At 36.1% G+C, this 23,225-nt stretch overlaps 1 protein-coding gene across 4 annotated transcripts in view; it reads right to left on the bottom strand.

Annotated features, from left to right (window-relative positions):
- Nucleotides 1–23,158, bottom strand: part of LOC136234821 (BEACH domain-containing protein B) — a 48,607-nt gene extending 25,449 nt beyond the window's left edge. For 2 of the 4 annotated variants that reach the window (XM_066024304.1, XM_066024305.1), the window contains exons 1-13: nt 22,979–23,157; nt 21,870–22,098; nt 15,781–15,844; nt 14,182–14,416; nt 13,107–13,283; nt 12,534–12,857; nt 11,518–11,740; nt 4,220–4,288; nt 3,294–3,743; nt 2,803–3,130; nt 1,113–1,559; nt 866–1,024; nt 511–660 (exon numbers count right to left, since the gene is read on the bottom strand). In XM_066024304.1, the coding sequence (XP_065880376.1) occupies nt 511–660; nt 866–1,024; nt 1,113–1,559; nt 2,803–3,130; nt 3,294–3,743; nt 4,220–4,288; nt 11,518–11,740; nt 12,534–12,857; nt 13,107–13,283; nt 14,182–14,416; nt 15,781–15,844; nt 21,870–21,991 (2,748 nt within the window). In that variant the 5' untranslated portion in view covers nt 21,992–22,098; nt 22,979–23,157. Of the gene's footprint in view, nt 1–510; nt 661–865; nt 1,025–1,112; nt 1,560–2,802; nt 3,131–3,293; nt 3,744–4,219; nt 4,289–11,517; nt 11,741–12,528; nt 12,858–13,106; nt 13,284–14,181; nt 14,417–15,780; nt 15,845–21,869; nt 22,099–22,978 lie in introns of those variants that run through there. The other 2 variants (XM_066024307.1, XM_066024308.1) reach the window with 2 other exon arrangements.
- Between the last annotated feature and the right edge of the window lie 67 nt (nt 23,159–23,225).

Genomic DNA, 23,225 nt, shown 5'->3' with positions numbered 1-23,225 from the left:
GAGAGGTACCACTTCACAGTCTCTTCATCCAGTCCTATCCTCTCCCTTTTTTCTTCGCCTTTTGACCTAGCTTAAAGTGCAAGTGACACATACATAGAAGGTTAAAAAATCTAGCTACATATGAAAAACCATAAAACATCTACCCATCAAAAAATAAAAATCCTGTGAGCTCACAAATGATTGAAGGGACTTGAATTTGTTTGTTGAACTGGAAATGATATTTTAACACAAAGGTTTTATTTTGTAGGTTAAATTCATGAATTGCAATTAGATTCATAAATATGGATGAATGCTCACCAAGCATGCCTTCAAAATACCTGCAAAAGAGTTGTTAATACATATTTTTACAATGCACTTTAAACTCAAAGCTCAAATTTAAATAATTGAATTTCACATTTCTTATCTAAATGACCTCAGAGAAGTAAATATACAAAGCCACATCATAAGAATTATTTGTCAAACACGAATGGGGTATAATGAATCAGACAAAAAGAGAACAAAAGAGATGACCTTCGAGCTGTCATTATTTGCAAGAAGACAGGTAAGAGTCTGAAGGACATTTAAGACTAAATTCTCCCCAATCATCTCATCAAGATTACCATTTAGTAAAGACACAACATGCAAAAAGCATTCGCTGTCACGAAACAAGGCCTGGTAGTACTGCAGGAGAGAATAAAAATACTTGGTGAGACAAAACAAAGTAAAAGCAAGATCACAACATCAGCATCTCAAACCTTCAAACCTAATTCAACCCCAAAAAACATCATGATAATCCAATTTCCACTTGGCAAGATAATTCCACACCACTACCCCCCATAACTGAAAAAAATAGAAAAGACAAGAATAAGTACGAGTCAAAATTTACCGCAGAATCAGTTGTGACCATCTCTCTCATTCCAACCAGTAGATCAATTGACAATTGCACAAAACTTTTCTCCTTTTCCTTTATTTGAGTAAAGGTTTCTAAGTATTTTGAACATAGTTGTAACTTTGCCTTTTCATCTTCTGGAGATGAAGGTACTGTCTAAAGAGGTAGAAAATGCCAAATTTCAATTGCTGTAACATCTACCAAAAACTAGCATAGCACAACAAACACATATACAGTCGAATACCTTCATGAGGTCAAGAATGTGATCAAGCACAGTACTTCTCATGCCTTCTTCCCAGAATAAATCAAACAAACAATCAATACAAGTCAGATCACGCATAACAAAACTTCTTGCATCATCTGCTAGTGAGAAAAACCCAGTAAACAGACTCATGCATGTTTCCATGCATTCAAGCTGACTGTGAGCTGCACCAGGCAAATCAGATATCGTGTCATCATAAGTGGGAAGCATCTTCCCTGGAGAAGGCTCTGCATTGGGCCTTGCAGCCTCTTTTGCCTGGATGGAAGCAACTTTCAGCACACGAGAAACTGCATTGGTTGCCTTGAAGGATGCAACAGTTTTCTCAGATGAAAGCTGCAGTATACGAAGTAGACTCTTTGCAATAACACAGGCAATCTCAGGATGATAAGCACATTGTTCAAGGGCATCCAGTAAACAAGACAACTCAGGCTGGGGAAAAAAAAAGTATTATGAACACCTTCAAAAATTGAAAAGACAAGCAATATAGCTGTGATCATGATTTTTTTTAAGTAAAGGCAGAGAGCAAGAAGGTTGAGAGGCAAGACTCATCCCAACTAGGTTGGCATCAGCCCCTACCCACAACCTCCAAACCCCTAAATTTTATTAAATGAAAAGAAAAGATTTACAAATTGTAAAAATAAAGAATGAAAAAAATGAAAAATTGGACAACAGGTCCAAAACCAAACTTAACAATATCGCCTATATGAAGTTCTATTGAAGTCATTAAAAACAAATTCAGAACGAAACGGTGGATAGCTGTCCCACCACTGTTTCCCCATATCACTAGCCCCTTTACGTGCCAGACAGTCAGCAACTGAGTTACCCTCTCTAAAAATGTGAGAAACACACACCAGTTGGTTATTAATTATAGTTAAACAATGAAGCCAATCAGCCATAAGCTGCCATGGAACCTCTTTGCTGCGGCTCTTTAGCAGATTCACTGTTACCAACGAATCCGACTCTATCCAAAGTGGAAGCTGTGATCATGATATACTAGTATTTTTTTGTAAAATAAATGTCTGATTAATCTCAACCACTAATCTAATTTAAATAAGATTAATTTAACCCTTGATCTAAATAAGAATATCAAGAGTCATAACTAAATATAGAAAGAATAGAGAAGGATTAAGAGCTTTCACGTAAAGAAAGAAGAGCAGTCACGTAAAGAACTAAATATATGATGATGATTGTTAAGTTTTTTTTTTTTTTTTTTTTTTGCGTGTGTTCTTTTTTATTGACACTGAATGGTTATTAGTATAGTAGCATTAGTTATAGTTAGGTATTTAGGTTAAGACGCTAAGTACATGTTAATGTCTCTATGAAGTATGAACTTAACTTGGTGTTTTTGACATTTATGAGTTAGTATTTTGTGGTTTTGTTTTGTTTGTGTGGTCATAAGTTTTTTTTTATGCTTAACTAGTAAAAGAGTATATATTTTTTTCTATTTTATGCGTCTTGTGTTCCTAAGGCAAGCGCCTCGCCTTGCACCTTGAGCGTAGGCTCCAGGATTAGCGCGCCTTGCGCCTTAACAACTATGCTTGCAAGCAAAAATACATGATAAATTAGACATCTAAATGCATGTCCACATCTCACTTGATCACTACAAAAACATAAAAAAAATCTGGAAGACTACCAAAAATGTTCAGCAGAATATCACAAAAATACAACCTACCATATTATGCACACTTCCATCACAAGTTGCAGCAAATTCCACAAATGAAATTATTTCCATCTGAAGGATTTCAGTGCCACTAGCCTTTGTTTGACCGTTAGCACAACTAGAGGAAGTAGCAGCTTCAAGCTTCCCTGTGAACATTTCGTTGCAAGAGAAATTCTCTCCTGAAATTTCTTCAGAGACGGGTCCAAAATAGAAAAAATTCTCAGAGAATATAAGATCCCAGATTCCCTCTTCCCTAAATACTTTAAGTGATATAGGTGATGAAGCAAGAACCTTCCTGAAAGCATCAAGCACAGAATGCTGTAGAGCATTGACAAAGACCCTGAAGATACAAATAAAAATGAAGATGGGAAAAATTATGGAAACACAATGAAAACAGAGTCAACGATGATCACCTTGCTAGCAAAAATTTCATTATAGATATTTTATAATCTTAACAACAATAAAGGAGCAATATACAGCAATTTTTGTTTTCCATCAATCACCTTAAATGGCTTGGTAATTCATTTTGATTTGAACAAGCCTTAATGCATGGGAAGACAGTAAGAAGAACCCTCATTATCCACTTAATTGAAAGGTCGCTATACACTGAAGAAACTGGTACAGAAATTCGACCGGTGCTTGCTGGAACATTATGAGAGCTAACACTGTCTGGAGTAGCTATGAAAGAACAAAGTACCCTGCTCAAGTTTATAACATATTCGTCCCAAAATTTGGAATGAGAAGCATCAGATGCCAGGGGAAAAGGTAGCTTCATCTTTTCAGGATTCTCATCTGAGTCAAAAACAGGCATGTTTTCGTCATCCTGTGCAGACAGATCATTTTTTCTCTGCTTGTACTCCTGAAGCATGAAGGCAAGTGAACAAAAGCTATTTGCAAATTTGTGAATCCGCCCATTTTCACATAGAAATTGCAAGCTGTTTAAGTTATAAAATCTAGATACTTGTTAAGGAAATTAGTAACTGTTACCACATAACACATACTACAAATATAAATTCCCTCTTCTTCGTGTTGTGTCAAGAAACTTTTGGGGGGAGAGGTGAGAATGGCTCTTAGCTGACTCTTATGCCCTCCCAAGTTAAACAATAGCCCGGGCTAGACATCAATTTATCAGAGTAACCTTCCTACAACAAAAACAAGTTAAACAAGGACAATGCTTTCCTTGGAATACACGTACTTCCCAATACATACATACAACAAACAGTATCTAATTAGCAATTCAGTATTTCATGGTTAGCACATGTACATATATGTTTCAAGGAACTTCAGGAATTTATTGAAGTAATAATAAGAAAACCTTTACTGTGTTCGAACTTAGTCAGGGTGGAGTACAGCAGGACATTCAAAATCCTTTTTGCATTTCTACACAAGTAAAACACAAATTTATCAAGAGTGGTAACTTCAAGGATACACGGCCTCTCTCAAAACTGTCAAGGAAAGAATGTGAAGGTGGAAAATTCTCAGCAAGGGATTTTCATATCTGCAATAAAATTAAACCCACATCAGAATATGGACAATAAAGAGTGCCGTAAAAAGGATCGCATCCCCAATTGAAACATTTCAATCACAAAGGACAAGAAATTACAACCACAAATAATCAACTCAGACACTCCACTTATGCATCATCTAACGAAAACCAAGACCGCTAAACTTTTTTACAACCAATTGATGGAAAAAATAAGTAAAATAGAGCCTTGGCAGGCAAAACAAATTATATGATATTTGTAGAGCTCTGGAAGTAAATCCAAATGGTTGCATATGGCAAATGCCAAATGGTTTCATATAGTAAAAAAGACAACAGTTACACAAAAGTGAGAGAGAGGTCGTGTAAAAGACTCAATGCATCAATCAAAAACTATATCAAATGGAAATACAAGAATATCACAAGTTAGATCAGACGATTTTCAGTTTCTCAAACTCCTTCCCTAGCTCTGTCCAACTAGATATAATACGAAGCAAGCCAAACCTAGTAACAAAAATTAGTAAGATCAGAGACCAAAATGTCAACTGGAGCATAGTCCTTTATCTTTAAAATGTGAATCATTGATAGGTATCCTTAGTTCAGGAGAATTTCTGAAGTAAAACCACCTTGATACAAGCAATTCTACAATATCACCTCGATCCAACAATGTGAGATGTTCTTCTCAGTAGATTATGACACCTTAGACCATCATATCACACTAGAATATCCATATGGAGCGGGCAATCAAACAAGTAGTGCAAAGTCAATAGGAGAATTTGTATCTGCTCACGAAAGATTTCTAGAAAATAGAGATTCAAAATGTACCAAAGCACCTACATCTAAAATATTGTAGTTAGAATCATATGGTTTTTGTAACACATATAATGTGAGGTGTACAGCTGTAATAGTTAGCATTTATTTCCTTTTCCTAGTTAGACACGGACTCTTATGTATAAATATCAATACCTTTTCCATAATCAATATTGAGAATTCTCTCAACCTCTTGTGTTTGATTACATGGTATCACAGCTGCCCTAGGGTGCAGATTTTTTAATTTTCGTTTGCCCAAGTGTGCAATCGTTCTTCGGGACTTAGGGTTCCACCCATTCTCACCGAGCTCCAGCCACCTTCTATTCTCACCGCCCCTTCCAATCAATTGCCCGTGCTCCAATTGGCAGATTCCTGGTTCTCCGGTTGCATTCCGACCAGTGAGTGAAGCACACGCGCCACCTTCACTGAACGACTCTCCTCCACACCCGCGAGTGACGGCCCGTCCGGCCACCTTCAGCCACCTCTCCGCCTCACATCTCGTTATCCCCGGCCTGCCTGTCCACTTTGTTTTGGCTTCCAATAACTTTTTCGGGTGGAGGTCACTTCTTTTTTAGGTTCCATTTCGCTTGTTGCACATCAGCATATTGGATTATCTTTTGCTTGGGATGTTTGTGGTTATTATTTGCCAATATGACTAACAAAAAAAAAAAAAAAGGGCGGCCCGGTCGCATTACGCGTCCCCGCTGAGCGAGGGTCCGGGGAGGGGTCCCACCACAAGGGTGTATTGGGGGCAAGCCTTCCCTTGACAATTTAATTGGCAAGAGGCCGCTCCTAAGACTCGAACCCGTGACCTCAGGTCACACGGCAACAACGTTTTACCGTTGCGCCAAGGCTCGCCCTCAGCCAATATGACTAACGAAAAAAAAAAAAAAATGAAGCTAGTAAAACTGTGGTTAGTAGTGTAATTAACCTAGAGCATGCCCAAGGCTGCTCAAGGGCTACTTAGGCAACTGTCTGTATGTCTAAACTGTTGTAGGGTAAGATGTCTAGACTGCTTGTAGGGTTCCGTTCCTCTTCTCTGCCTCCGATCGGCAATTACCCGGAATCCGACCACCATTTGACCAGCACGTGAGACACACGCCTTCGGCAAACTTCTCCGCCCTCACTCGCCAGCGCGTGTCCACATGGCACCACCTCCTCCTCGGCTCCGCCTTATCTTTCCGGCGTCAACAGCCCCCCTGTGCAGGAAAGTCCTCCCTTGAACCTGCCTTTCTTCTTGCCTTTTCTTTTAGTGTACTTGGTTGTTCATTTTGAATTACTTGGTTGTGGGTTTTGATTGTAATTTTGCTATTAGAAAAAAATGCCTTACTCATTTTGAATCAATGGCAAAGGGAACTAAAAAAACATTGTCACTAAACTCACATTAGGCTCCTCTAAAATTACAAATAGAAAATTACTTTGGGAGTCAAAACTATACTCAGTGGCAACGCATTATCCGTAGTCTTGTCAACATTGCTGACTTGGCAGACCATAATATTATACTGCGGTGAAACAGGCATATGAAGAAGAGAACAGTATGTTTCCCAATAAGACAACCGTAACAGGAACCATAGTAGAATCGAGTGAAGCAATAAAAGACTGACAACAACTCGCTCCTTCTGACTTGGCAGACCATAATATTATACTGAGGTGAAACAGGCATATGAAGAAGAGAACAGTATATTTCCCATTGTGTGAGATGTGAAACAGGTGCAGGCACAGAAGGAGCGAGTTGTTGTCACAGTCTTTTATTGCTTCACTCGATTCTACTATGGTTCCTGTTACGGTTGTCTTATTTTAGGTTATATTATTTAGGGTCTTTTTTATTATTTAAGAGTCTTTAAAAAATAGGAGTTTTTTATTATTTAATATTTATTATTTTATGTTCAGTTACTGCTTATTATTTAGGTCAGTTTGCGTATTTTTGCTGGTAGTATTTATTAGGCTTTTATTCATTTATTTTTGCTAGAATCCTAATTGTGGTAGAATCCTTCTTGGCTAAGGATACCTTAGGTGCTTATGAATCTTGTACCTCTCTATAAAAGGGGATTCTTTATCGATCAATTTGAGGCAGAATTTTCAATCAAAAGATTAAGGAAGAGTGATGACCTCTTTAATAAAAATCACTTATCGTAAATTTAAGAAAGATAGGTAATTCAAGGAAAGCCAAAAACAGCAACAAAGAAATCACGCTTGATTTCTCCGTTGGAAGACCCGTGACGAGATCCTTTTCGCGGACCCATAACAAATTGGTATCAGAGCCTATCGTCATGGGTGATTTTGAGCAATGGACGGCCAAGGTTCAGGACTGGATCGCCGGCTAACCGAATCTAATAAAAAATTTAGCCACGAGTTCCAAGAGTTAAAAGAAGGCATGAAAGGAATCCAACGTATGTTGGAGTTACACGTTTTGGGAAAAGGAAAGGAACCTGAAGGTGGAGCTGCAACTGGAAGCAAAGAATCAGAGACAAGTGGTCATTACGGCGGCCAACACCGAAATTCAAACACCGTTCCAAAATATACCTGACTTCAGTTTCCCTCTTACAACGGAAAGGAGGATCCTTTAGGCTGGTTATACAGCTGTGAGCAATTTTTCAGCAATCAAAATACAGACGAAAGAGAGAAGGTAGGGTTAGCTGCTTTTCACATGACAGGAGAAGCATAATTATGGTACTACCGACTCGAACAAGAGGAGTTCGGACTCACTTGGGATCAGTTCAGGTCCTATTGTTTGCTGTGTTTTGGGCCACCATTGAGCAGTAATCCATTGAGTGAATTAACTAACCTCCGACAAACGGGAACGGTGGAAGAGTACCGAGAACAATTTCAGACCCTTCTGGCGAGGGCTGCGTCCGTGAGGGCTGAGCAACAAGTCGACTTCTTTACTACCGGATTATTTGAAACGTTAAGGATGGATGTGGAGATGCAAAATCCTCCAAATCTAGCTACTGCCATGAATTTTGCCAGGGCTTTTGAGAGGAAGTTGTTAATCAGCCAAGGATTAAGCATGGGGCAAACCACTTCTTTATGGGTAGTCCCAAAGGAGCTCAAGTCATCACCCTCGATTCAAACCACTGTCAATGATCAAAAGACTTGTGCCACTTAACACCTCAACAACATCAAACATGAGTAGCAACACTCCGCCTCCAATCAAAAGGCTGTCCCAAACTTAGATGGCAGACGGCAGGGTTCGAGGGCTATGTTTTAATTGTGATGAACTTTACTCACCAAGACATGAGTGTAAGAAACTCTTCTGCCTTTTGATGGACGAAATTGAGGATGAAGGAGGATTACAAATATGAATTCCTTCCTAAATTCGAGCTTGCGGACAAGCTCTAGTTGAAGAGGGGTGACATGTTACGGTTGTCTTATTTTAGGTTATATTATTTAGGGTTTTTTATTATTTAAGAGTCTTTAAAATATAGGAGTCTTTTATTATTTAATATTTATTTATGTTCAGTTACTGCTTATTATTTAGGTCAGTTTGCGTATTTTTGCTGGTAGTATTTATTAGGCTTTTATTCTTTTATTTTTGGTAGAATCCTTCTTGGTTAAGGATACCTTAGATGCTTAGGAATCTTGTACCTCTCTATAAAAGGGGATTCTTTATCGATCAATTTGAGGCAGAATTTTCAATCAAAAGATTAAGGAAGAGTGGTGACCTCTTTAATAAAAATCACTTATCGTAAATTTAAGAAAGATAGGTAATTCAAGGAAAGCCAAAAACAGCAACAAAGAAATCACACTTGATTTCTCCGTTGGAAGACCCGTGATGAGATCCTTTTCACGGACCCATAACAGTTCCTAAATCTGTCTTGGAGGCCTTATCCCATATGGGGATGGCGCAATGCAATTGTAGATGAAATGAATGTGCTTTGGATGCTAATGGAACTGGGGATTTGGTAAATTTGCCTATTGGAACGAAATATGTTGGATGTCAATGGGTGTTTCCTGTGAAAGTCAATTTTGATGGTTCAATTGCTCGTTTGAAGGCTCGCCTTGTTGCAAAGGCCTATGCTCGGACTTATGGGGTTGATTATTCTGACACTTTCTCTCCATTGGCTAAGGGAGAGTATGGCGAAGTTTGCAAAGTTTAGCGAAGCAGTTGAGAAGCTTGGGATGAAGTGCAAGTGTGATCAATCTTTTTTCTATAAGAATTTTGCTTCAGGTATCATTCTCCTTGTCGTCTATGTAGACGATATTGTTACTATAGACACTGACATTTCTAGGATCTCATCTCTAAAATCATTTCTTCATGGTCAATTTCATACCAAGGATATGGGAGCTCTGAAGTACTTCTTGGGAATTGAGGTGTAAGAAAAGAATCTTCCTGTGTCAAAGAAAATATGTTCTTGATTTCTTGTCAGAAACAAAAAAAAAAATTGGAGCGCTTAGGACTCCGAATTCGCATCTCACATCAAAAGGAGAGCCTTTTGAAGATCCTAGAAGATACAAGCGTTTGGTAGGAAAGCTGAATTACCTTATAATGACTATACCTGACATTGATATTGCCTATTCTGTTAAAGGGAACTCCTAGACGAGGATTACTTTACAAGAATTATGGTCATACCCAGATTGAGTGTTTTTCTTACTCCTTCCAGTGTAGACTGCTACTTTGTTCGTGAAAAGCCAGAAGAACACATCATTTCCACAGCTACATTGACACCAATGAACAGTTTGGAAACATTTTTACCAAAGCCTTAAATGGGGTTCGGGCAAACTACATTTGTAACAAGTTGGGCATGACAAATATCTATGCTCTAGCTTGAGGAGGAGTGCAACGTATATAATGTGAGGTGTATAAACACCAATACCTTTTCCATAATCAATATTGAGAATTCTCTCAACCTCGTGTTTGATTACAGTTTTCAAGCTGAATCATATGAGTGCCCTTCCCACCCTAGTAATTCAAAATCTATTTGATGTATTAGAAATTTACCTGCACTAAGATTAAATCATGAAAATCAAAAGAATTTGGTGGATCAATACAAATTAATTGTGAAAGAACTATTTAACCCAAAAACTTAAGTTGACATGTAAAGTTCCAAGAAAAGTTCTTTTATTATCTCTAGCACACCGTGCAAATACTCTTTGAGATTAAAAAGTGAACATGCAATATGCCGTCTTTGCCTTGTTCTAAAATTTAATATATAAATCGGGCTGTAAGGATTCGAACTCTAGACCTCTCAACAAAGGAGGCTATACCATGTATTTCACTTTTAATTCAAAAGCTTAAGCTGCTAGATAAGGTTCCAAAAATAGTTTTTATTATCTCTAATATTAATCAATTCGCTCAATTCTTCTCTCATTGAGTACAAAACCATAGGTTCAAAAACTAAAGTTTCATTTCAATTTATCTCCCCTCTCTCCCCTAGGGGATTTCTTCTGCCCAGCACTTCTCTTTGCTTGTCCCTCTTCTCCATATCGTTGTTTACTTCTCTATTAGCATTCAATATAGTTGTTTTGAGAAGTTCTGACATTTTATACCTTACCTATCATCACCTTTTTAATTTAGTATGACAGGCTTTATTATCTATTATTTATTTTTTGATCAAATAATAGCATCATTGTCTAGAATTGTACAATGCTTCCACTTATCATGTATGAATTATATAAAAAAAATCATAATAATAAATTATGGATCGTTGCAATAGAAAAGACATTGCGATTGGCCAAATAATCATTTCAAACAGACAATCTGGAGTTTTTGAGCCAAATCTTATAAGATTCAATTCATGATTCTCAATTAACAAAATGGGAATCCCGATTCTCCATTTGACAACTAGAAAAACACTACTGCTATCCAAATAAATAGAGCTCGTGAGAGTAAGATCTTCAGGGCAAATCAGGTATCCATTTTCACACACTAAGGATATGTTGTCAAGGAGTATGTGATAAATTAAGGTGTTCACGATTGACCAAGGATCATCTTTATAAAGAAAACCCTCCTACAATTATATATATCCATATACTTCTTTTAGATGCTCAACTCGTGTGACAGACAGAACTTGATTAACATACAGACTATAAGACATATCTTTATTAGTAGCAAACAAAGAAATGTAAACTGAAATTCAATTTAATTTCTGAATGAAAACAATAGGTACTGAATATTGTAGTGTTTGAACAATATCCCTATTCACGTTATTAAATGCATTTGGACTTAGAGCAACCTAGACATGACAAGTACAAAACATGTAAAATAGATGGATGGTTAAAAAGTCCAATTACAAAAAATTACAAACATATACAATCGGTTTTAACATTATAATATAACTACGTTGACCTCAGACAATAGGATCACATCCAACAGGATTAGAGAACTATCATCTGAAATCATAAGAGCTCATATACTCTTTCATTTGTGAATGCTTCAAAGTAATAAGCAATCATCTTAAGAGTACGTAAAAGTGAAACTTGCATAATAATAAACTTACCTCTTTTGGTCAATATAAAAGGTATTCTTCAACAAAAGCACATTAATTGATGGAACTCCTAGTCCATCCAACAGAACTTCAAGCCCTCCAATACTTTTAAAATGATTTTGACCACGGGGATTCTCGGATAATAATAAATGGAGGGTCCTCATAGTCAAGTACTGAAGTAACACATCTGGGCATTGTTCTTTCAAACTAAACCTTCTGATGACACGCAACAGCTCTGAAACACAAATATTTCCAATGTGAAACATTTTATACAAAAAAGAATACACCAAAATAACTACTTAAATTTGGTTTTAGCAAAATGACATTGGAAATAAAAATAAGAACTGACAGCAGACTCTAACTCGATTCTCATTGGAAAGTAACAACTGGCGTAAATCTGAATTGAAGGGATTTTTATAATTTTTGTTTTCTTCTCACAGAGAGTCAGAAGTATTAAGAACAAATAATCATCAAGTACGCTAGATTGATAAGAGATTAAACATACGCAACTTCCACATAAGTCTCCAACCTAAACCATTAATTTTGTTATCAAACTATCAGATTCAACACTGTACTGATACAAATTATATGGCCTTAAATATTTCAGAATTGAAGGGCTGAAAATTCACTCTCAAGTGGCAATAACAGAAACTGACTAAGTTCTGCTAAAATAACATGGATAAAACTCCAATGCGCTTATAACAAGAAAAGCAAACTTGAAGATACAAGTAGGTAAAATCTTATGATACAACAACAACAACAAAGCCTTAGTCCCGAAATGATTTGGGGTCGCTAACATGAACCCTCATACGAAACCGTGAAATCAAGTCGTGTCAGCGACGTAAATTCTCTCCCTCCACTCCGCCATATGAAACCGTGAAAACAATTTGTTTATTAGAACAGCAACAAATTATAGCCATCAATTTTACCCTCAGAAATAAAACATGCTTCAGTAAAACTTTTTCATCTAATTTGAAAGCTCATGACCGTATATTTGGCATAATGAAACTTGGAAGTGCCTACCTTACCTACTAACCAATTGAGGCCACCTGCTTCCATCACAGACATAACAGCCTTTTGATGCCAATACACTTTTGTTTCAGAGGGAACGAATGAACTGCTAGAAGAGTCATTCAAGATGTAACCCCTCTCTGGGGCAGAAAATTCTATAGAATCATCATGCAACTGAGCTTTCTCACAATCAATTGTTTTTAGGCCAATAAATGTGCATATTATAGACACCACATATAAAAGAGTTTTCTGTAGAAGTTCTGCCTTCTCCGCAACAACATTAAACAAGCCTTCATCACCAGACAATGCACTAGTTAATGTTTTGAGTTGGACGACAGCCCCTGTAATGAAAATGTGAACATGAGCAAAATACTTAGGAGCCTTTTATGTGCAGACTCCTGCAAAGCTAGAAAAAAAAAGGGTGCAGTTCTAATTCAATCAATCAAGAAATTAATTAATTAATTAATTAATTAACGCATTAAGATATGGAAAGTAGGTCATCCCTTAACACCTACAAGGACCAGATCTTTCAGCAATTAGGTATCAGGGTTTTAAAGGAAAATGCAAGCAGATAATTGCATTAAGAATACCTTTCATTAGCGCAGTTAGCTTTTGAAGCCCACCATAGTACCCAAACACTCTGCAGTTATGTATTGAACGGGTAACCATTGTCAAAGCATCCAATGCTTGCAACCCCTCTAAGGGGATATGCAAGTTTGTCGAAGCGTCTGGTAAGTCTGGTTTGGAGGGCACCATAGTGACATTCACTGTATTGACAGTGAGTAGAATATTAAAATAATAGCAACTTGCAATTTAATATTAAAGCTTAAAATTAGAAGATAAACAGCTAATCACATTTTAAAAAGGAAGATAACCAGAACTACATAAAATCAAGTGCAACATTTCAAAAGGTGTTCCATATTCACCCTTGGCTCACAAATAATTCCTATGTAAATCAACAAAAGTTCCATATCGTCATTTCCAGATACAGTTTGCAGAAACCAAATTCCAACAAACTGATCCAATAGATTTGCTTCCTTACAATTCAATGGAAAAACCAAAACAAACCCAGTATTGGATATCATGCACATTATGAAGAATAAACAAAAAGATTTAGTGAAAGGATTAGTATATATACTCACAGCAATAAAAAGCAAAACAAAAGGCAAATTATTACTAGAAACAATTTGGAGAATTCCAAGTGTGAATTTAAAGCTTACTCAGAAAATACAACAAACTTAAGTTACTTGCTGTTCTTATTATTCGACAGAAAAATCACAAGAAAAAAGGTCCGCTGCTGAAATTAGGCATATCAATAAAAATGAAAATATGATCTACAAAAAAAAAAAAGACATACAATACAAATACCAATTTGCATTACTAAATTTTTCAACAACCCAGCCATACTTCACAAAAATTCTGTCCCAATTAATCTCATATCATCTGGCAACCCCAAGTTCCAAGTTATCTCATATGCTTTCTCATAAGAAGTGTATACAGTTTTTAATCTTGCAATCCATAATAAGCAACATCTAGTCACTTAATAAAATCTCTTAGCACTAAGACTCATCATAATAAACACAGTTCATAAAATGGATTTTCAAATATAACTTAATTATTTTTCAAGCCCATATGCAATAAAATAGAATACAAAACTCATCTTACAGTCGGTAACCAAAGTGGTCAATCGTGTGATCTCTTCTGTTAATGTCAAAATGACTTCAGCAGGGTGTCCAGCAGAGCAGCCAATAACAATATCATTAAAGGGTAATGGAAATTCCAAGGTAGGAAGAGTCCCTGAAGGAGAATCTGACAGCTTGCCAGTATTATCAGGCACCCAGTTCTTGTATACCATTAGAAATTGCTTGAGGAAAACATGAAACACCTTTTTCTTTTCATCCTAAGACGAGAATTTCAAAAATATAAAGATAAATTAGACAGGAATATACATGCATTATACATATATATACAAACCATAGTTATTAAAGGCGCAAGGCGCACTAAGGCGCAAGGGGGTCCTGGAGCTTGACGCAACTTAAGGCGCGCGCCCGAGCGACTCGAGGCGCACAAAAAAAAAATATCATAAATTCATAATACTAGTCACAAATAATCACAAATAGTCAAATAACAACAATAAAACCATAAAATGCATCAGTTAAGTTCTAGTTAACTACTAAAGCATGAGTTATCCGCAGCGATATGTAGAGTAAAAACTGTGGATCTTTGTCTGTCCCTGCTTTTCTTTTATTTTCTGAACATAAAAAACCCTAAAATACCCTCACCCTAAAATACCCTCAAAACCCTAAATACCCTCAACCCTAAAATACCCTAAATTACCCTAAGGTAGCCGAGGCACACCAAGGCGCGCGCTTTGCGCCTGGCTGACCGCGCCCGCCTTTGGACTCCAGAGGCGCTAAGGCTGGAGCCTTAGCCGAGGCACGCCTGAGGCGCGCCTTTAACAACTATGATACAAACATTAACATGTATATATGTATATACATATATAGCCAAAATTTAAAAAATAAAATCCTCCATCGAATATTTTTCTTCACTTAGTTTGCATAAATTAATCTTTCAAGAAAATAGAGAATACTTATCATACACCCTATCTTGTGAAACATGTCTAGCAAAACAAGAATTTCTTCAACTAGTTGTTTTGTTAATAGATTAGAATGTTTGTGACCCTAGAGTTGGTCCTATTGTCCAAGAGAATAATTCTATCAATGAAATTCTCATCCTTCCGTTCAATGATAGATACACACAGAATACAAGAACTAGGAACCATTTAGAAAACATAAATTACAACTTAAATTCCATGTACCTAGAAAACCTTCATAACTTTTTGCAAGAATTAAGAATGCTTTTATATTATCAATGAAATTCTCATCCTTCCGTTCAATGATAGATACACACAGAATACAAGAACTAAGAACCATTTAGAAAACATAAATTACAACTTAAATTCCATGTACCTAGAAAACCTTCAAAACTTTTTACAAGAATTAAGAATGCTTTTACATTAGCAATAATAAATAACCACATAATTCATTCTTCCATAATTCCTGCAAACAATATGAAGAAAGTGATGCTTCTTGTAAGAAAATTTAATGTTGCTTGCATGGGCAGTGTCACTACCATTATGAAGCTTAAAGCTTACAGAACCAGGAAATAAAGCACATGAAATTTTTCATAGTAGTATACATAGATTTATGAAGCAACCAAAATTTTGCATTTATTTCTGGATGAGCAAATTTGCAGCAATACCTTATCTGTAGCGATTTCATATTTCTTCCATAGTGCATGTAAAACTGACTCATCGCCCACTTCACTGAAAAGTAAAAGACAAAAAGTATGATATGCCGTGACAAGGATCACTCTTAGGAAGATGGTAAATCTAAGGATAAAAATATAGTTAAAGCTTATGTAGACAATATCCGTTATGCCAGAAACAGAAAAAATTTAAACGAGCAACCCACCAAACCAAAACAGTATGCTAAGGCATAATGGAACCCTAACACCTTCAATTTCTTCATCAAAAGCATTTTATTGATTAAAAAAAGAATACAAATACAATGGAACAAATAAATATCATTCTCTCAGAGTGACCCAAATGTCAGTTTCCAAAAAAAAAATGTCTTATCTACGTCAATTGCAAGGAAAATATATGACTAAAATCTCAAATCATCCCTTAACCAGATACCCCAAATTACAGAAAAGAACTACATGATAATATTGGCCTGGGTCAAATAGACTTGTTCAGCAACCAGTTTAAGAGTTGGTTCAGTCCGACCATAGTTGCGAAAGGCGATCGAGCCCCCGCCTTCAGTACTGGAAGGCGGGCGAAATTCCAGCATTTTTCCGCTTAAAAAAAATGAATAAACATATATATAAAAGCCTGCCATGGGATATATCTATGAGGCTATGGATAGGGTTAAAGAGGCAATAGCAAAAGCCTTAGACTTCAAGAAAGAAAGTTATGCAAATATTTATGCTATCATTGATCAGATGGGATAGGCAACTCCAACAATCATTGCATGTTTTAAATCTAGAATTCTTTGATGCACCAAATGCAAATGGTGAGATTAAAAAAGGCTATTTAAAAGCGTTGGAAAGATTCGTAGAAAGTGAAGATGAACAAGACAAGACCGCTGAGCAACTGATTTTGTATCAAAACTCTAGTAATGACCTCTTTAATATGAAGATGGCAATTAGGCATAGAAAGACAACGAATCTAGGTATATAACTTTAACTTTCAATTTTTAAGTTCCTAAACATTTACACATGCATAATTATTATTTAACAACTTAGATTGCATTTTAACATTTGTTTGTAATTTTCCTTGTTTAGTTGCATGGTGGAAGACATATGGGTCATGTACTCCACAATTACAAAAATTTGCCACTTAGTCTCACTTGTAATGCATGTTCCGAGAGAAATTGGAATATCTTTGAACATGTAAGCTTTTTAAATATACTTACTTGTTCACTTATTTGATCACTTTAAGTTTTAAAATTGATCACTTTAATAAAAATGTCGTTATTTTTTTAAGGGTAATTAATTTACTAGTCCATATATTTTGACAAAACACACTGTTTAGTCCCTGTATTTTCAAAAACACACGGTAAGGTCCCTAATTATTTTCTCGATGAATTGTTTAGTCCCTAACGTTTTTCTCGGTGAACTGTTTAGTCCCTGCCGTTAGAAGAGTAAGCGAGAGAGATTTAAGTCGATTTCTACCTTCAATTCAAACAGGAAGAGTGAGCATGAGTGATTTGATTATGGGTTAGGGATTCAATCCTTTCTCCATTTTTTTGTGAGCGCGAGTTGTGAGAGAATGACATAGAGGTGTGAATTGTTTTGACTGATAAATAGTAAAAGGTAATTTAGTCATTTCCGAATCCATACATGGTAAAAAATCTAACAATCAGACGGAAGGACTAAACAGTTCACTGAGAAAAAGGTTAGGGACCTTACCACGTGTTTTTGAAAATACAGGGACTAAACAATGTGCTTTGTCAAAATATAGGGACTAATAAATTAATTACCCTTTTTTAATTATTGTTTTGTAGGTTCATAGCAAAAAAAAAAAAAAAAAAGAATCGACTAGCTCAAACACGCTTGAATGATTTAGTTTATGTGAAGTATAATCAAGCGTTGAGACGTAGATATGATGGACGAAATCGCATTAATCCTATTTCTTTGAAAGATATTGATGATAGTAATGAGTGGTTGACGGGTACAATGGAAGAAGAGGGTGGTGGTCGTGATGACGGCGACTTTGTATTTGATGACGATGATTTGAGATAGGATGTGGTTGCTGGAGCTAGTGGGGTGGAAGAAGAGGCCTATAGTATTAGGGCAAAAGGTAAAGGTGTTGTGTCTACATCTGCCCCCAAGTACTAGGCCTACAAAGACGTGTGAGAGGAAACACATCTTCTAGAGAAGAGTCAATCCTCCTCTAGTTATTAGAGATGAGGAAGAAAATGATGATGAGGAGGAGGATGAGTATAAAGATGAAGATGAAAATGAAAATGAATACAAGGATGAAGAAGTGGAAAACATTGATGATGACATGGAGCTTGATGATGAGGATTTGGATTGATGATGATGCTTGTTTGATATGTTATTAGGAATTAGGTGTTATTTTTTGTGTTTTTCTAATTTTTTTGTCGCCTCGCCTCTCGCCTCAAGGTGATATTTTGCCCTTATAGCCTCGGCTCGCCTTTCGACTTTCGCAACTATGAGTCCGACCAATCAGAGTGGAAATTTTTAGACATTGACCCACTCTGGCCAAAAAGGTTGGCCTGATTCATTGACCAATACAGCTTGCCCCAATTTCATGAAACGACATAATGACGAGTTGCATAGTTGCGAAAGGCGACCCAGCCCGCCTTCTGTAATGGAAGGCGGGCGAAATTCGAAAGGCGACCGCCTTTCCACTGCAGGCGAGAGGCGGTTCAAGGCGAGAGGCGGTCGCCTTTGGGTCTCAGGTGAAATTTAGGTTAAAAATTGAAGTAACAGTAATCAGACGGTTCGTGCGACTGCCATAGAAAGGGTTCTTTGTGTCTCAGTTCGAAGACTTCATCTCCTCCGGGCTTAATTCATCCACTTCGACAACTTCACTTCATCTCCTCCAACAGCACCTGTCGATCTAAAAGGTACATACTTCGACAACTTTACTTCTCTCTCTTCTCTGTTCTAACTTCTATTTCTTACTTCATCTTCTTAGTTTCTTTTCTTCCTCTCTTACTTTTCTTGGTTCTAAGTGTTATGCTGCCCAAATTTTTATCAAGTTTTTACAAGTTTATTATTAGTTGTTGTTGTGTTGTGCAAGTTTATTATTAGTTATGCTGCCTAAATTTTGCAGGCTTTCCATGAGTATTACTAATTCTAATACATCTAAAGCTACAAAAAGAATGGATTCTTGTTGGAAATATGTGCAAGAGGTCAAGGCAGGGAGCTCAAACGATCTCAGATGCTCATGAATGATTTAGTTTTTGTGTTTTACAACTTTAGAAGTTAAACTAGTCAATTTGAATTATGATTTTATATTTTGTGTTTTTCTAATTCTTTTGTCGCCTTACGTGCGAGAGGCGGTCGCCTCGCCTCTCACCTCACCTCAAGTCAATATTTTTCCCTTATCGCCTCGGCTCACCTTTCGCAACTATTACAAGTTGTATGCTTTTTTTGCCAAGTCAGGCCAGGCCAGGCCAGGCCACGCCCAAGTAAAGGAAAAACACAAACCCAGACTACTCTATAGGCAGCCCTTAATATAGTGGTCCCTGCAGGTCCGAGGTCTAGGAAAAGAAAAATTATGTATATAAAATAGTAATAATAATAATAAGTTGGTCCTTTTGTGCAAATTAAATGATCTTCAAAAATTATCACAAAGTATATTGGAGTATTCTTTATCAACACATAACGGTCCTAGCAAGGATCTCCCTAGTAGGTTACTTGATGTGAGACATAAACAACAAATGGACTTGAAAACATATATTGCTCAGAAATTGAAGATCTATTTTGGGCGGTATTTCTATTTTAATCGGAATTACTGTCTGATTTTGATTAAAATTAGATATTATTCCAAAGACCCTAGGGGGCGTTTGGCTCAGATTATGGAATCGAAATCGAAAACGGAATCGGAAATACAATTTATTTATTGTGTTTGGTTTAATATGGAATCGGAATCAGACTCATTTTGAAACTGTTTGGTTCTCTAAATGTCCGGAATCGAAATCAATATATAAGTTAATAATAATAATAATAAGGTTTCATAATAATAACTATAATATAAATATTGAAGATTTAAAATAATTTAAAATAATTATGTATTTTGTGTATTGTATTACGATTTCTGGGATTTATATGTCCACCATTGTATTCATAAATTGTATTCATATGTTTTTATGGAAAAAACAATTTTGCTAATTGAAATAGCCCATTAACATCACTTTTCAAATTATTCATTGACAGTTATAGTGAAAAAAATATAGAAATTGATAAAAAGAACATGGGAGGGAGAAACGTGAAAGGAAGTGGTGGAATCAAACTTGATTCCTCAAGATAGGAAGGGGAATGGTGATTCCCATAGAAAGGGTAATGTGATTCCTATTATCTAGGACATTTTGGTTAACCAAACATTGGGAAAGGGAATTGCTTATTTCCATTCCCATTCCATATCATATTTTCATCCAACCAAACACCCCCCTAGAGTAATCAGGATTTCCTATTTTACTTGTACTCTAGTTTAGTTAGAACATATGTTCTTATTTTGATTTAGTTAGGTTTATAGTCTCGTAGGCCTTTCGCACATTGCCTATACCTTAGAATTGTAATTAATTTTTAAGACTTTCATGAATTGATTAATAATATTTCTAGTTGAGATTTTTTTTTTTAATTTATCTTGATTGTTCCAAGTAGTTGCTAGATTTAATTCTAGTGCTATTATTTATTTTCGTCGGGTTTTTAGTTAAACTTGTAGTTCACACCAAATATATCATCACTAATCCTCAAGAATATTTCATGCTTACCTCAACGCATGATTATTTTTAGCTAAGGGGGGGAGAGGGAAATATTAGTGTCCAAATGCCTAGCCTCTAGTAATATGAGATAGACACACAGCTCTTAAGTTGTCAGACAAATCAAAAACCTAGTGCATGTTAACCACTATATTTCCAAGCATTCAGTAAATCTTACTATGTGAAATAGTTGACCTATTTTGTTGTGCAATAAAACTAAATTCCTGAACAGACAACTCTCAATAAGAATGATCTTCATTTTGTCTCACTAACCACTACAATCTTATCTAATTATGACTTTCACCCTTTCCACAACCACAAGTGGAAAAAAAATTAGATTGACATAAAAACATTCCAGATCGTCAAAGAAAAAACAATACCTATTATGTTTGTGAAAAAGAGCTTACCCCATATTCTTAGTTCAAAAGTTAATAAATAATTGAAATGAAAGAAGCAGCACGCTCACTATTACACTTAAAGCAATGAGCTATTTCTTAAAAACAGTAACCGGTAGTCTTCTTCTCACTCTTTCTTATACAAATAATTCTCGAGTGAAAAAAGATTTTTCATGTTGGCAACTACTTATCAAGATGGGAGTGATAGAACATATGTGAGTTTTAAATGTAAAAGAAAAAGAAAATCCACGGGTTAGTAGCTCAAACTATTACAGCATTTACAATAATGTCCCAAAGAGGTATCAAGGACTAATACCAGACTAAAGATTCACAAGTCCCTCTGAAAGTTCACAAGTTCTCTTATGTTTGCATGGTTGCAAATTCTTTGGATTATTCAGTGTTTTCTATTAATGTCATTCTATCAAACTATTTGATTCACCAATTATATAATTTTACTCAGCTGCTTTCATATCTTTACAAGAGATATCACACTCAGTTCTTGAAATGCTCCCAAGTTATTAGACCAGATATTCTTAAATGATTCAAGTAAGAATGGCAATGAAAACTAAAGATAACTTCTTGTAAAAGATTTTTCATTGATCAACCTGCGGTGCTGCTCACTTCCTAATATAGATCATGCAAACTTCAGGTTCCAACTTCAAATGCTTAAGATCCAATTTTCCAAGCAAATAAGAATGTAGGTATCAACCAATTATCATTCCTTCTATGCAAAAAAAGGTACCTATTATGGAGCTAGTTTTTCGGGTCTAATATAGTTCCTTATATAGAACAAATTCAAGCATTGTTCTCAATATGATACATAGTCAAAGACAACAAACTGAAAACGGTTTTCAGTTGAATTTCATGAAGACCTGTTAACAAGGATGACATGGAAGTGATAGAAGTCATTAGTTTGTAAATTGACAGAACTGTCAAGTACCTGAAACAGATTTTTGGAGCAGGAGGAGGAAACCTCTCTGGTGACGACCCAGAAGCAGTCCCTCCAGTTTGACCACTGGATGTCCTTCGTATGAGATCAGCCACACCCTTAACGATGTTCATGCTTCCCACCAATCAGTAGCAAGAAAATTGGAACTTCATAATCCAATGAAAGACACACAAATTGTCACTCCAGCCCATGACTTCCGAGGACCTATTTAGTATTTATTCTGTTTCATTAGAACAAAAGCATTATTAGGTCAGCATATAACTCCAGTGATTCAAAACCAGTGTACACTAAGTAGCTAAAATGGATAAAGGAAAACATTGTGCACCAAAGGTTATCAGAAAAATAAGCTATGGTTCGGTGAATAAATACAAATAATATGAAAGAAACTGATGGTGCTTTGTTTCGATTATGATTAAAGTACATTATTCTCGTTCGCCTATCATTAAATACATTACTCTTTGACCTTAGTCTTTGTTTGGGAGTTGAGAGGTTAATGGAGGTGAGAGTTAGAGGAGGTAATGGAAAGGAAAGGGAAGGGAAGTGAAGGAAATGAAGGTTAATATTTAACCTTGTTTGGGAGTTGATGGAATGTAAATGAGATTTAAAAAGCTATTTTCCATTAAAAAGTTTACATTACTTCCATTAACCTTCATTTACACCCAGCAGAGCTCCCAAACAAGGTTAATTTAAAATTTTACATTTCATTACTTCCATTAACCTCCTTGTTTAGGGCTTAGACTCGCAGCTTCAGGAAGGCTTCACACAAATACAGACGAAACAAACATCAGTCATGATAATAAAATAATCACTTCAACGAGCCAATAATCTTTGAAACAAGTTAAAAATTAGTTAAAGTCAATTTAGATAATTTGGAGCATAAGGATAGTCTTACGAGCTGCCAAGATATCAAATGAGAGCCAAAAATGAAGAGAAAATATCAAGATACGAGTATTTACAAATAAAACAGTTCGAGAGGCTGAGAAACGAGCAATTCAAAGGAGAATAAAAAGTGTAGTCGAATTTCTAATTTAATAAACCTGGTGAATTTCTCAAAGATAAATTGTTGGAGATTACTTGAGAGTGGAATAACGAAGTATTACCTGATCAGATCGCAAGACACGAAAATGCGATGTTCGGGTTTTTGGTTCTGGATTGCGAGATCTGAGCTTGGTATTTCTTCAGGGTTTTCTTGTTCCAATGGCGTCAATGAGGATGAAATAGAGAAAAAGGAAAGAAAAAAAAACTAATGTGCGAAAGGAGAGATTATATAAGCACGACGAACACTTCTATATATCTTGTCGATTTAGACCCAAGTTTGGTGCCATCTCCAAAGGTGTTCTGTATTTA

The sequence above is a fragment of the Euphorbia lathyris genome, chromosome 7 (genome assembly GCF_963576675.1).
Source record: "Euphorbia lathyris chromosome 7, ddEupLath1.1, whole genome shotgun sequence".
Taxonomy (NCBI): Eukaryota; Viridiplantae; Streptophyta; class Magnoliopsida; order Malpighiales; family Euphorbiaceae; genus Euphorbia; species Euphorbia lathyris.
The sequence above is the reverse complement of the archived record's forward strand: the minus strand, read 5'-3'. Positions and strand labels throughout refer to the sequence as shown.